Genomic DNA, 13,325 nt, shown 5'->3' with positions numbered 1-13,325 from the left:
AGGAACCCATATTATTCAGGAGTTCACAAAGACTGACACGCACAAGCATTTCTCTTTCATTGAAATTTGTTTTTAAGGAAAAGCTTAATAGAATTTCTAGAAGTAACAGTTCACAAAATTTAAAATAAGACATGATTTGAAATTTTCTCTTTTATTTACAAATGAATAAGGCTTGTCAGTAAGTGATCGTTTCAATAGCTTTTTTTATTCACAGTTAAAAATCATAATTAGTTTAGCATATTCTTTTAATTTCTAAATCTCTCTAAACAGATTGATTGAATATGGATTACTGAGACCCTAATTAATGAGTTTTGCCATAAGCAATGTTTTTATTTTTTATTTTTTTTAAGGTGGTATGCTATTTTGTTATGATATTTCAATGTATCAGAGTAAAGATGGCAAACCATTGAATAGACTGATGGCCAATAGAGGGCGAAGTTTCAAGCAGACTTCACTCGCTCTAGTGCATGAGGTAGGTGCCTTCCCATGCTCTGTAACACGTTCTTCTTGCTTATATATGTTTTGGGGTTTCCCTCCTTCACTTTATGCCCATGAGATTTTGTGTGTGTTTGGGAATTATTTTTCTCTTTATCATAATTAATTTAAGTGGCTTTTAAAGACAACCAGAATAGTTGAGCCAACTGAATACTAAAATATTTTGAGGTATTTCTCAAAGAAACTGGCATGCTTCCCCACTGTTCAGCCTATTAAGGAGTAGTATCTTGGAATTTGGTTCATTTCATCAGTATTTAACTTCCATATTTCAGAATAAATACCAATTTATCATTTAAAGAAATAATTTTGCCTGTTTCTTAATTGTGATCCTTTGAAAGTATGTAGAGCACCAGTGTTTATATTTTGTGAATGTTGGGAATTAACAGTAAATAATAGAGTTTAGGGAGAAAAAAAAACCTATAGTTTTAGTGTTTATTTAATTTTTCTTTTAGACCACCCTTTTAAAATAAAGTTACGTTATTTTTTGCTAGAAATCTGATCATTGCAGATGGTAGCAATACGAGAGGGAAGAGGGAAGTTGTAAAGCACTTGGGAAATTTGTTTTTTTGTTGTTATTTAAAATTTTATGACAGTTACTCATTCAGTTATATATAAATTAAAATGTATGAATGAATAACAAAACAAAATATCACAGCAAAGAGGTTTATTTTACATAATTTAAACATAAGTTATATACAAATTATAAATTGTAAAAATTTTAAAGAATATGAGGTAAAAATAGTGCTTCTACAGTATGTTTGTATTAAATCTTATTTTGAGACATAATTTATAAATCTTGGCATCACTAATTTGATTTGATCATATTCTGTGTCATACCAATTGCCACCAATTAGCATAGCCAGGTTTTTTGTTTATTTGTTTTTTGGCCGTGCACATGCATGGCACGAGGGATCTTCGTTCCCTGACCAGGGATTGAACCTGTGCCCTCTACAGTGGAAGTGCAGAGTCTTAACCACTGGACTGCCAGGGAAGTCCCAGCATAGCCAGATTTTATAGACCCACCTCTATCCTAGCCACCCATATTAGTTTTATATATTTAGTTAGAATTGAAATTATGTAAATATTTGGTTCAGAACCTTTTTTGTCTAATAACAGTGTCTTTATTTAACTAAGGAGGGAAGAAAGATCTGGGGAGAGCAATGTTTCTCTGGGAAGAAGAGAGGTTTAATTTCATAAAAGAGGAAAAAGCATAGGTAATTTCTAGATTTGTTCTCCCTAGCATATTATTTGTTGGTATGGAGAAGAGAGAGATTTGGTACCTTTTTGGGTTTTAAAGCTGTGGACTTAACGTGGATAACCAAATTGTTAAGTATTAATGGAAGCCTAATTTTAAAAGTACCATCAGAAAAGAAACAAAAAAAGTGTTAATGTGGAGGTAGCAGAAGACACCTAATAAATTCAGAAAATGGAATCAGAACTTATGAGGTGTACCTTAGATGTGAACAGAGAAAATATTTGGGTTATGATACTTGTTGCTTGTATTTTAGAATGCTTAGAAAATTTCAAGAGATGAGAAGAGATCATAATTTTAGGAGTCAATTGGAAGACACATTAGACAGAATTCTGCCAAATCTATGGTAGGATTTTGTTTGGATTCATTTTCTGCTTACTATAATCCATTTTTTAAAAAAAGAGATAGAAAATGAGCCATGCAGTTTCTCAGACTGTCTGACAACAAATAATAAGAATTTTAAGAGCTAGTTAATAAGTATAACAATTGCAATAATAATAGCTAATAACCAGCTCAGATGCTTCAAAATTTGCCATGCATATATTAATTCATTTAATCTCTATATTCACACTATGAGGTTGGTACTGTTAATGTGCATGACACAGGTAAGTAGAGGAGCCTGGAAATTGATCCCAGGAAGTATGATTACCCAGTTCTTGAACTACCTTGTACCATCCCAGGGCAATCAGAGAACAATTTTAAAATACCTTTGGTTTTTTCCAGGATGACTCTAGTATTTCCTAACTCTCCTCCTTTCTTCTAGTGTTTCTTTTGTTGCAGTCCCTTTGGTATTTTTCCAGCTGAAGTTTCTTCAGACTTTGCTTTGGTTCCCATCACTGCTCTGTTCTGAGTCTTTTTGTTTTTAAAAAGGCTGTCGTCATTATTTCAATCTGTGTATTAATTTACCCATTGATGGACCTTTGGGTTGTTTCTACTTTTCCCAGATTACGACTAAAGCGGCTATAAACATTATCATACAGGTGTATGTGTGGACATCTGTTTTCATTTCTTTTGAGTAAATAACTACCTAAGAATGGGATTGCTAGGTCTTTTGGTGAGTGAATATAAGAAACTACCCGACTGTTTTTCTAGTGACTGTCCCATTCTGAGTGCCCACCGGCAATGTAAGGGAGTTCTGGTTGCTCTGCCTTCCTTGCCAGTGCTCAATATGGTCAGCTTTTTAAATTTAGCAGTTCTCATAGTGGTTAGTGGTTTCCCTTTTGTGGTTTTTAATTCGTGTTTTTTTTTAATGACTGCTGATGTTGAACATCTTTTCATATATTTATTCACCATTCATAGTTTTTCTTCCATAGAGTGTTCTGTTCTTTTGCCCATTTTTAATGCAGGTTTTTTGTTTTCAAATGAGAGTTCTTTATATATTCTGGATATAAGTTTCTTTAATTAGGAATGTGTTTTGCACATGTGTTTACCTACTCTGTAACTTGTCTTTTCATTTGTCTTTTGAAGAGAAGATCTTTAGTTTTGAAGAATTTCTCAAGTTTTTTTATGGTTCTTGCTTTTTGTCCTACCCCAAGTCTCAAAGTTTTTCTGCTTTTTTTTCCCCCGTGTTCTCTTTTTTTTTAATTAAAAAAAATGAGGTATAATTTATGTACCGTAAAATTCACTCATTTAATGTGTGCAAGTCAGTGGTTTTAGTATATGCACAGAGCTGCCATCACCACAATCAATTTTAGAATATTTTCATCATAATGAAAAGAAACTCTGTACCCATTAGCAGTCACTCTCCATTTTCCTCACATCCCAGCCTTCAGCAACCACGAATCCACTTTCTTTCTGTGTAGTTTTGCCAGTTTTAGACATTTTATATAAATGGGATCATGCAATATGTGGGTTTTTTGGTATGGGTTTTTTTACTTAGTATAATGTTTTCAAGATTTATATGTACTATAGTATGTATCAGTAGTCCATTCCTTTTTACAACTGAATAATATTCCATTGTATGAATATATCATATATAGTTTATCCATTAATCACTTAATGGATCGCCTGAGTTTTCTTGTAGAAGAAGCTTTATGGTTTAAGATTTACATTTTAGCCTATGATTATTTGAGTTAATTTTTCATAAGGTATGAGTTATACTTGTTGAGTATACCATCCTTTCTTCACCTAGGCACCTTTGTCAAAAAATCATTTGTCGGGCTTCCCTGGTGGCGCAGTGGTTGAGAGCCCACCTGCCGATGCAGGGGACACGGGTTTGTGCCCAGGTCCAGGAAGATCCTACATGCCGCGGAGCGGCTAGGCCCGTGAGCCATGGCCGCTGAGCCTGCGCGTCCGGAGCCTGTGCTCCGCAATGGGAGAGGCCACAGTAGTGAGAGGCCTGCGTACCACAAAAAAAAAAAAAAAAAATCATTTGTCCATATATGTATGGGTCTATTTCTGTACTTAATTTTGTTTCATTGTTCTAAGTGTGTAGACTTTCATCAAAACCACTCAGTTTCACTACTGTTGCTTTATAATAAGTCTTGAAATCAAGTAATATGAATCTTCCAATTTTGGTTTAAATTTGGCTGTCTTAAGCCCTTTGCTTTTCCACATAAATTTTATTTTATTTATTTATTTATTTATTTATTTATTTATTTATTTATTTATGGCTGTGTTGGGTCTTCATTGCTGCGCATGGGCTTTCCTTAGTTGCGGCGATCGGGGGCTACTCTTCGTTGCGGTGTGTGGGCTTCTCATTGCAGTGGCTTCTCTTGTTGCAGAGCATGGGCTCTAGGCACATGGGCTTCAGTGGTTGTGGCACACAGGCTCAGTAGTTGTGGCACACGGGCTTCAGTAGTTGTGGTGTGCGGGCTCTAGAGCTCAGGCTCAGTAGTTGTGGTGCATGGGCTTAGTTGTTCCACGGCATGTGGGATCTTCCTGGACCAGGGCTCGAACACGTGCCCCCTGCATTGGCAGGTGGATTCTTAACCACTGTGCCACCAGGGAAGCCCTCCACATAAATTTCAAATCAGCTTTGAGAAGCTGCAAAAAAAGCCTGCTGTAATTTTGGTAGAAATGCAAATTGAATTTGTAGATCAATTTGGGAGAGAATTGACATCTTAATAATATTAAGTTTTCAACCCAGGCACAAGGTATATTTCTCTATTATCTTAGATCATGTTTTATTGTTTTCTTACTACAAATCTTGCACATATTTTGTTAAATTTAATAAGTATTGCATATCCCTAAGTATTTTTATGCTAGTGTGATTAGACTGTTTTTTGGTTTGTCTTAATTTCCAACTGCTCATTGCTAGAATATAAACATGTTATTGATACTTTTTTATGGCCTTACTAAACCCACTTATATTTTCTTGTAGCTTTTTTGTAGATTCTTTTTGTTTTTTATTGTAATGTTGCCTATGAATATAGATTGTCATACTGTTTTTCTCTTGGATCTGTATGCCTTTGATTTCTTTTTCTTGCCTGATTGCACTGTGTAGGACCCTTTGGTGTGGTTGAATAGCAGTGGTGAGAGAAGAAATTTTTATCTTGTTAACAGTCTTGGGGGAAAACATTCAGTGTCTTAATATTAAATATGATGTTATATTTAGTTTATTTTAGTGTAGAGATTTTGTAGATATCCTGTATTAGGTTGATGAAGTTTCCTTTTATTCCTAAATTGCTAAGGGTGTTTATTACAAATAGATGTTTAATTTTGTCAAATATTTTTTCCCTACATTTATTGAAATGATTGTATACTTTTTTGGCTTGTTGATATGATGAATTATTTTATTATTATTATTATTTTTTTTTTTTTTGCGGTATGCGGGCCTCTCACTGTTGTGGCCCCTCCCGTTGCGGAGCACAGGCTCCAGACGCGCAGGTTCAGTGGCCATGGCTTATGGGCCCAGCCGCTCCACGGCATGTGGGATCTTCCCGGACCAGGGCACGAACCCGTGTCCCCTGCATCGGCAGGCGGACTCTCAACCACTGCACCACCAGGGAAGCCCCATATGATGAATTATTTTGATTGATTTTCTAATGTGAACCAAATCTGCATTCCTAGGATAAACTCCACTTGATTATAATGAAGTATCCTATTTATTTATTGCTGAATTTGATTTGCTAATAATATTTTGTTAAGGATTTTTGCATCTTTGCACCTATGAAGGGTATGGTTCTGTAGTTTCCTTGTAATACCTTTGCTTGATGTGTTATCAGGATAATGCTATCCTAATAAATAATTTTTCCTAAAATGGACAGTAGAATTTTCTAGTGAAAATTCTGGGCTTGGAGTTTTCTTTAGGAATGTTTATAACTATGAATTCAATTTATTTAATACATGAAGCTATTTATCTATCCACCTATCCCTACTAATCCTGAAGTGGGGATTTGGGTGGCACAGCATACATGACAATTAACGTGTCTCTCTCCTTTTTTAAAGTGTAAATTTTATAAAATCAGGGAGTTTGTTTTGGTCATGTGTTGTTCCAGTGCTTAGTATTCCTGGCACATAGTAGACACTTTGTAAATGATTTTAATCCTTTCGAAACTTGGATGTGTCCTATACTTTATATGTGCATTTAGTGGGATCATTTCCTTTTTCCAGAAATGTTGCTATTAAATTGATGGTAAATCTAATAATTGTTGAGGTCTTACTAAGAAGTGATGTTATTGTCATTTGAACAAGCTATTATATACTGTTGGTGTTGTTATTCATTTATATGGTTTAGCCTCCCCTCTCTGCCAAAGGTTACATATACCTATAGGATATTCTATGGCCCTAATGCATACAACTATAGATGGGTGAGTGAGTGAATGGATGGATAAAAGAACTTGGTTTTGAATGTCCCAGTGCTCTGATCTTCATATTTTGAAGTGTATTTTGCTTTATGTAATTGTCAATATTTCTCAATAACTGTGTTACTTAAATCAAGTATTTTCAGTGTCATGGAGAACTAGCTATTTAATCTGTGATGAATTCTTTTGGAAAGCATTATATCCCCTTCTTCATAAAAACTGCTTTTGTTTTTCATTGACTTTTCTTAAAGTGAAAGTCTCCCACATTATACTTTCAGAAGGTTCACAGATCTAAGTCTGATTTGGGTTTGACCTGACCTACCAGGAGCAGTTCTGTATAATCACTGTCCTGTTTAGATTTCTCTAAAACTGAAGTGCCCTCTCTCTCTTTGCTCCTTTGAACAGGGGACAACCAGGGGTCATTTCAGATCTACTAGGGCTTCCCCAAGCTCAAGTGACTGTCCTCTTCTGCCCTGATTTTTTTTTTTTTTTTGCGGTACACGGGCCTCTCACTGTTGTGGCTTCTCCCGTTGCGGAGCACAGGCTCCGGACGCGCAGGCTCAGCGGCCATGGCTCACGGGGCCAGCCACTCCGCGGCATGTGGGATCTTCCCGGACCGGGGCACGAACCCGTGTCCCCTGCATCGGCAGGCGGACTCTCAACCACTGCGCCACCAGGGAAGCCGTTCTGCCCTGATTTATAACTACTTCTCATCCTGAGACTAACTTGGCTCCTGTTGGTGAGGAAGCTGAAGGTGAATGACAGTTTCTTTCCCTGAAAGTTGCTGACTGTCTTGTCATCCTTTGGCATTTCTAACTCTGACATGATACTCTCACCTAAATTGGATGATACTGATTTGTCCCTGGATGAGAATGGCAGCCTTGCTTCATTATTTCCTCCATCTTTGGACACATGCAAATTTTCCTGATCCTGCTGCTACCCAACCATATTTATGCCTCAGCATTAGGTAATGAGCTCTTTTTCATTTTTGTGTCAGAGAAGCCTTTATCAGGCTTATTGGCAGCACTACTCTGAATGAAATCTTTTTTCTTCTTTCTTTCTTTTGAAATTGATCACCATTTGATTTGTTTTGCCTTATAAATTAATTTTTTTCTTCTGCCTTCTTTACATTTTTTCCCTAGATACCCAAAAGTACATGTGATATAACCCATCATTTGCCCTTTTCTTTCAGTTCCTTCTTTATTTAAAAACATATTTCTTATGAAAAACATGGAGTATGTTAGCATTCATGCAATATGAAACAATTAGATGAAAATTTTGAATAATAATTGTGAGAAGTGGTATCTGTGCTTATTACACATTCCCCTTAGAAAACACTGTGAAAAGTATTGTTTGCTGTATTTTAGAAACTCCATAATTACCATGTGATGTGAGTTGTTATGGTAACAGGGTTTTCCCCCTTCCTATTAAATAACAGAGTAAATGGTTGCTTGAGATGTGATTGAATTGTCAGCTTTCAAGCTAATGTTATCCTCATGGGAAGGGGGAGTGGGGGGAGAGGGGAAGAGAGAGATAGACTAAGCTGGAGAGAGAATGAGGGGGGGACGGAGGGAGGGTGGAAGGAGAAAGAGAGTTTTAAATGTCCAGAAAGCAGCTACAAAGTGATGAGTGTCATTTTACTTTAAAAATGTGTCCTCTATAAGCCCTCCCTTCTTGTCTTCCAGTCACTATTTGTCAGGGGACAGGAATAGTAGAAAATTTATACTGTGCAAACAAGATTACTATTGACAGACAACTGAAGCCTATGATTTCTTATTTATAAACAGTGGGACATTGAGTGGCTTTGGGGGTCTCTAACACTAAGTACAAATGGTTTTTCTTCTGGGAATGTGGGAGGAGTGTGTGTATGTCACAGACCAAATGTAGTGGCTCAGTATTGGTGTGTCTGGGTAGCAACTGAAGTTAAATACTTTTATTCTTTTGATAATAATATATACATCTGGTTAACATGAATATGCCTTACTTTGTGAGATTGAGGTTTTAAAATCAATAACAAACACTTTACCTGTTGATTTTTATGTGCTGCTCTACCTTATCCCATTCTAGTTTTACAGTCAAACAGCCTCACCAAAGCTTGTCTTACTTGATTTAAATTATTTATTGAAGTGCTGTTAAAATGGGTATTTTCTTATAAATGAATAATTGTATTTGTTAAGATCACTCAAGAGGTAGAAAACATTACCAAATTTCTGGGCAATATATTCTGAACAGTAAATTATCTAATTAGGTAGCCATGTAGTTCCTTCAAGAAAAACATGCATCAGTGAGGAAACAACATCTCCTTTTTCATTCTGTCTTTTGACATTCCCGCTACATTTATGAATTGTGTTTCTAAGCAGGGTATTTCTGTTGACCGAGTATTTCACGTATATGTCATTAGAACTTGTATGATACAAATTAAAAAGTTTCGTTAGGAAATTTCAAAATACAAAGTTTATAATACCCGCTTTAAAATTTCGCCTTGTCAGTCACTGTGTTTTTAATCTGGAATGAAACATTTCCCAGCCAGAACATTTTGGATATGTTCTGTAAAATTTCAAATAACTGTATTCTCAACAACTTGTGTTTGTGTTTAGCCGTGCCTACTAAAAAAAGTTTTCTAACATTGTGTTTTTACACATCATAACTTTCTGTGATTACTTGTTTATGACAGTGTGGCTTTCACATGGCAAGATTTTGCCTTAAAGCGAACACTGTACGTTTAATTGGTTAAACTCAGCAGGTATTTAAGTGAACACTTAAGTGCGAGATACTGTTGTGGGTTTCATGGGAGGGATTCCGGGATGAATAGGATATGATCTCTGCCCTTGGGATTGTATGAGATTAAGGTCCATGAACAAATAGTCTAAGATGGAATCTGTTGAGTATAACGGGAGAGGCATATAGTGTATTTCCAAGCATAGGGATGGGAGAAATTATTTCAGAAAGTAGAGGTGAGAGGAAGACTGGGCATTAAAAGCAGCAGAAGCAGTCAGTGAATGCAAAGGTCTTGTAGAATATAGGACAGGCTTGGGAATTGGTTTATAACCCAAATCAACCAGAATACAGGTTAAATGAAAGAGAGGAGCAGAAAATCAAGTGGGGAAATTGGATGAGGATCTTAACCAGCAGGGCAGCAGAGTTCTCACATAACAACAAATTCTTTCTTTTTTTTTTTCTTTTTTTTGCCGCTATGAGTGGCATGTGGGATCTTAGCTCTCTGACCAGGGATCGAACCTGCCAGGGAGGTTCCTACAATAAATTATTTCTTAATTTGATTCTAAGATACTTTGGACACAGCACAGAAGAATTTGGACTTTATTCTTTAATGAACCATCAAAGGTTTTTGAAAAGAAGTTCTGAGTTAATGTAATAGTAGCAACACCATTCAGGATGTATTAGAAGGAAGAAAGATTTTAGGCTGTTAAGAGATCAGTTAGGTGGCCTCAGTAATCAAGGCAGGAATTAGGACTCACCCAGTGAGGAAGTAGGGACAAACATAGTAAACATTTTAGAGGTAGAGATGACAGTTGAGTTGGGGGCAAGGGAGAAGTCCAGGATAACTCAGAAATTTCAAACCTGGTGATTGTAATGTTGATGGGGTAATATTGATAGGAAAAGGAAAGATAAGAGAAAGAGTGGATTTTGAATGATGATGACAAAGAAGTATACAGAGGGTATTAGATGGTGGGAGGTGAATGTTTGAGAAGTGTATGTTCTAAAAGTAGCCATTTTCAAACTATGTATTTTAAATTGTATTTTATTGAGTTATATGCATGCAGTAGGTTTCTCCCCTTTTAGTATATAGTTCTATGAATTTTGAGACATGAACACATTTGTCTAATCAGCACCAGAGTTACGATGAGAACAGTTCTATCACCCGAAAATCCCCCCATGCTCCTTTGTAGTCAGCTCCTCCCCCGCTCCCCCGTCTCCTGACAACCACTGATCTCTTTTATGTCCCTCTAGTTAAAACTGTGTTTTAAAAAGTACTAGGGACCACCACAAAGTAGACTCAGATGATCAAGAGGGCTGAACGCCAAGCCCTCAGCCTTCACCCTTACTTCATTTACACAAATTTTGCTTCTCTGTTTTATATATTGGCGTTTTACTTAATATTTGGGGTGGGCTGGAAAAATTACACAGCTAAATACTCGAAAACTTTTACTCTACAGTGTTATTGCTACCACTCGAGCCACCATTGTCTCTTACCTGGATTTTTGCTGGAGCCTCTGAGTAGATTTCTCTGCTTTGACCTTTGCCCGCTACAGTCTGTTCTCAACAGAGCAGTCAGCATGATCCTTTTACGATGTAGATTAGATTGTGTCATTTTTCTCAAAACATTATAATGGCTGCCCCTTTAGTAAGAGTAAAGGCAAGTCCTGAGAAGTGACCTAGGAGGCCCTGCTTTCTCCTGTTAATTCTCCAGCCTTCTCTTTTTACACTCTCCTCTTTGCTTACTCTATCTGTGCTAGTTACCCTGGCCTCCCTTCTGTTCCTAAAACAGGTCAGCCATGTGCTCACGTTAGGGATCTTTGCCTTACCTTGTGGGTTTTTTTTTTAATTGAGGTAAAATTCACATAACATCAAACTAACCATTTTAAAGCTTAAAGTGTACAATCTACAATCCAGTGGTATTTAGTACATTCACAGTGTGCAACCTTCACCTCTGTCTAGTTCTGAAACATTTTCATCACCCTTAGATGAGACCATGTATGCATTAAACATTCCCTCCCACTTCTTCCTCTCCCTACCTTCTCCCCACCCCTGGAAACCACTAATTTGCTTTCTCTCTCTATGGATTTACCTATTCTGGACATTTAATATAAATGGAATCATATAACATGTGACCTTTAGTGTCTGGCTTCTTTGACTTTCACATAGTGTTTTCAAGGTGCACCCACATTGTAGCATGCATTAGTACTTCATTCCTTTCTATGGGCAAATAATATTCCATTGTGGATTTATCATATTTTGTTTATCCATTTATTCATTCATGAACATTTGGGTTATTTCTGCCTGGCGACTACTGTGAAAGTGCTGCTTGAGCATTCACGTACAGTATTTGTTTAAATATGTCATTTCAGTTCTGTTTGGTATATACCTAGGAGTGGAATTGCTAGGTCATTTGGTAATTCTATGTTTAACTTTTTGAGGAACCACCAAACTGTTTTCCACAGCAGCTGAACCATTTTACGTTCCCACCAGTTCTTCATCTCCTTCAAGTTTTCACTCAGGCTTCACCTTCTCAACGAGATACCCTGACCACCCTATTTAGTCCTGTGACCTGCTCCTGTCCCCACTCTTGCCTTATTATCCTTCTTTTCCCCCTTTACCCTACTTGCGTATTTCCCTAACGTAGTCTCTTTTTTAGGCACGTGCAGTAATGTTTCGTTATACTTAGTACTACCTCTTAGACATAGAAACTCTTACTCTTTCCTAAGTCATAGGAGCTGCTCACCTTAGCAGTCCATTAGACACCTGTTATTCACTGCAAGGGTATACATAGTTAGCCTTAGAAAAACTGTATTTCATGTGTTAATTAAAACTCGGTGCACAGTGGTTGAGAACCCTGCTTTATCATCTGTTGAATAACAGGGTTGGAACTTCATGATTGGAATTAGTTTGTTGCTTGGGCTTCCTTCAAAGCCATCTCACCAGTATAGCAAATTATACATGATTTTCATACTTCAGTAATGCAAATTATATTTTTCAGCCTAGCAACATTAACCTCTGTGGGGTGACTGAACACATCCTAAAATGTGTTTTTGTTAAACATGGTCAAAGAAGTCTTTTCTGCCTGTAACACAACTGGAGAGTAAGGACATGACTATGTTTAAGCTGTTTCTCTCTAAGTCTCTCTTCTGTAAGGGAAAGAGCGAGAAAGTGCATTTTTAAAGAGATTTAGTCACAGCTAACTCCACAGAACACTAAGACTAGGTGTAATCTCATAAAACCTGGGGAGTTCAGGCAGGTGTCTAGGCTCAAGCATGACTGCTTCCCTGCACCCACCTTCAGATGTGGTCTGAACAGCAGCAAGAGGGTTAGCTTTAACCTTTGGTTTATAGCCTCCTTGTAAATAGGTTTCCTGGCATGACAGTCTTTGTTCTTAGAAGCTCAGCATTTGCTTTGCTCATGTTCCTTTACATTTTTTTGTATTACTTTCTTTTTTTAACTCGTTTAAGAAGCCAATTGAGATCACTGTCTTTCCAAGAACATCCAGTGCTCCTATTGCCAATTTGCTGAGACTGTGGATATTCTCAGTTGTGCAATGATGTCCATGGATTATGTAGCAGCAAAATTTTAAAATATTTTGAGGTTCTGAAGTAAGAGATAAAACTTTTGGTTGTGGTGTTTGTATCCTTTCTGTGAAATCCAGGTCTCAAAATGGAACTTAAAGATAATTAATGTATTTTTTGAAAAGGGTAGGAAAAAGCTAAAGGGAAGTCCCCACATTTTGGAAACAGAGAGCAAGGTCAAGGACTAATGAATGCCGCCACAGCTTCCTGGATAACAAGAGAAGAAGCAGGAATTGGTAGGCCCCTTCCTTCAAGGAGTTTTGTTAACATGTTGACAAGGCTTCCCCTACCCTACTCAATAGAGTGAGTACTTGATCAGAAAAGCAAGAAATCTGACTTTATAATTTTTTTTTAGGCTCATTTCGTGATCTGAGTATCTTTTTCATACAGTTTGAGTATCTAATTTTTAAAAAAGAAGCAGTGGGATGAGGAGTGCTAGATTGCAGACAGACTGATCTCTTTGTTCCCATAGGTGCTTCATAATTTTGCCTTATAATCTATTTGTGTACATTTCTGACTCTCCCTGCGCATTTC

General features: G+C 36.9%; 1 protein-coding gene across 11 annotated transcripts in view; it reads left to right on the top strand.

The window, feature by feature from the left end:
• FOCAD (focadhesin) overlaps positions 1–13,325 on the top strand; it is a 322,109-nt gene that overhangs the window by 212,643 nt on the left and 96,141 nt on the right. For all 11 annotated transcript variants that reach the window (XM_022573810.3, XM_089913173.1, XM_089913172.1 and 8 more), the window contains one exon: positions 351–472. In XM_022573810.3, the coding sequence (XP_022429518.2) occupies positions 351–472 (122 nt within the window). The remainder of the gene's footprint in view (positions 1–350; positions 473–13,325) is intronic.

Source organism: Delphinapterus leucas, chromosome 6 (genome assembly GCF_059928025.1).
Source record: "Delphinapterus leucas isolate spDelLeu-1000000601 "Yukka" chromosome 6, BTC_Dleu_Yukka2, whole genome shotgun sequence".
Taxonomy (NCBI): domain Eukaryota; kingdom Metazoa; phylum Chordata; class Mammalia; order Artiodactyla; family Monodontidae; genus Delphinapterus; species Delphinapterus leucas.
This window is presented reverse-complemented; position numbering and strand designations above follow the sequence as displayed.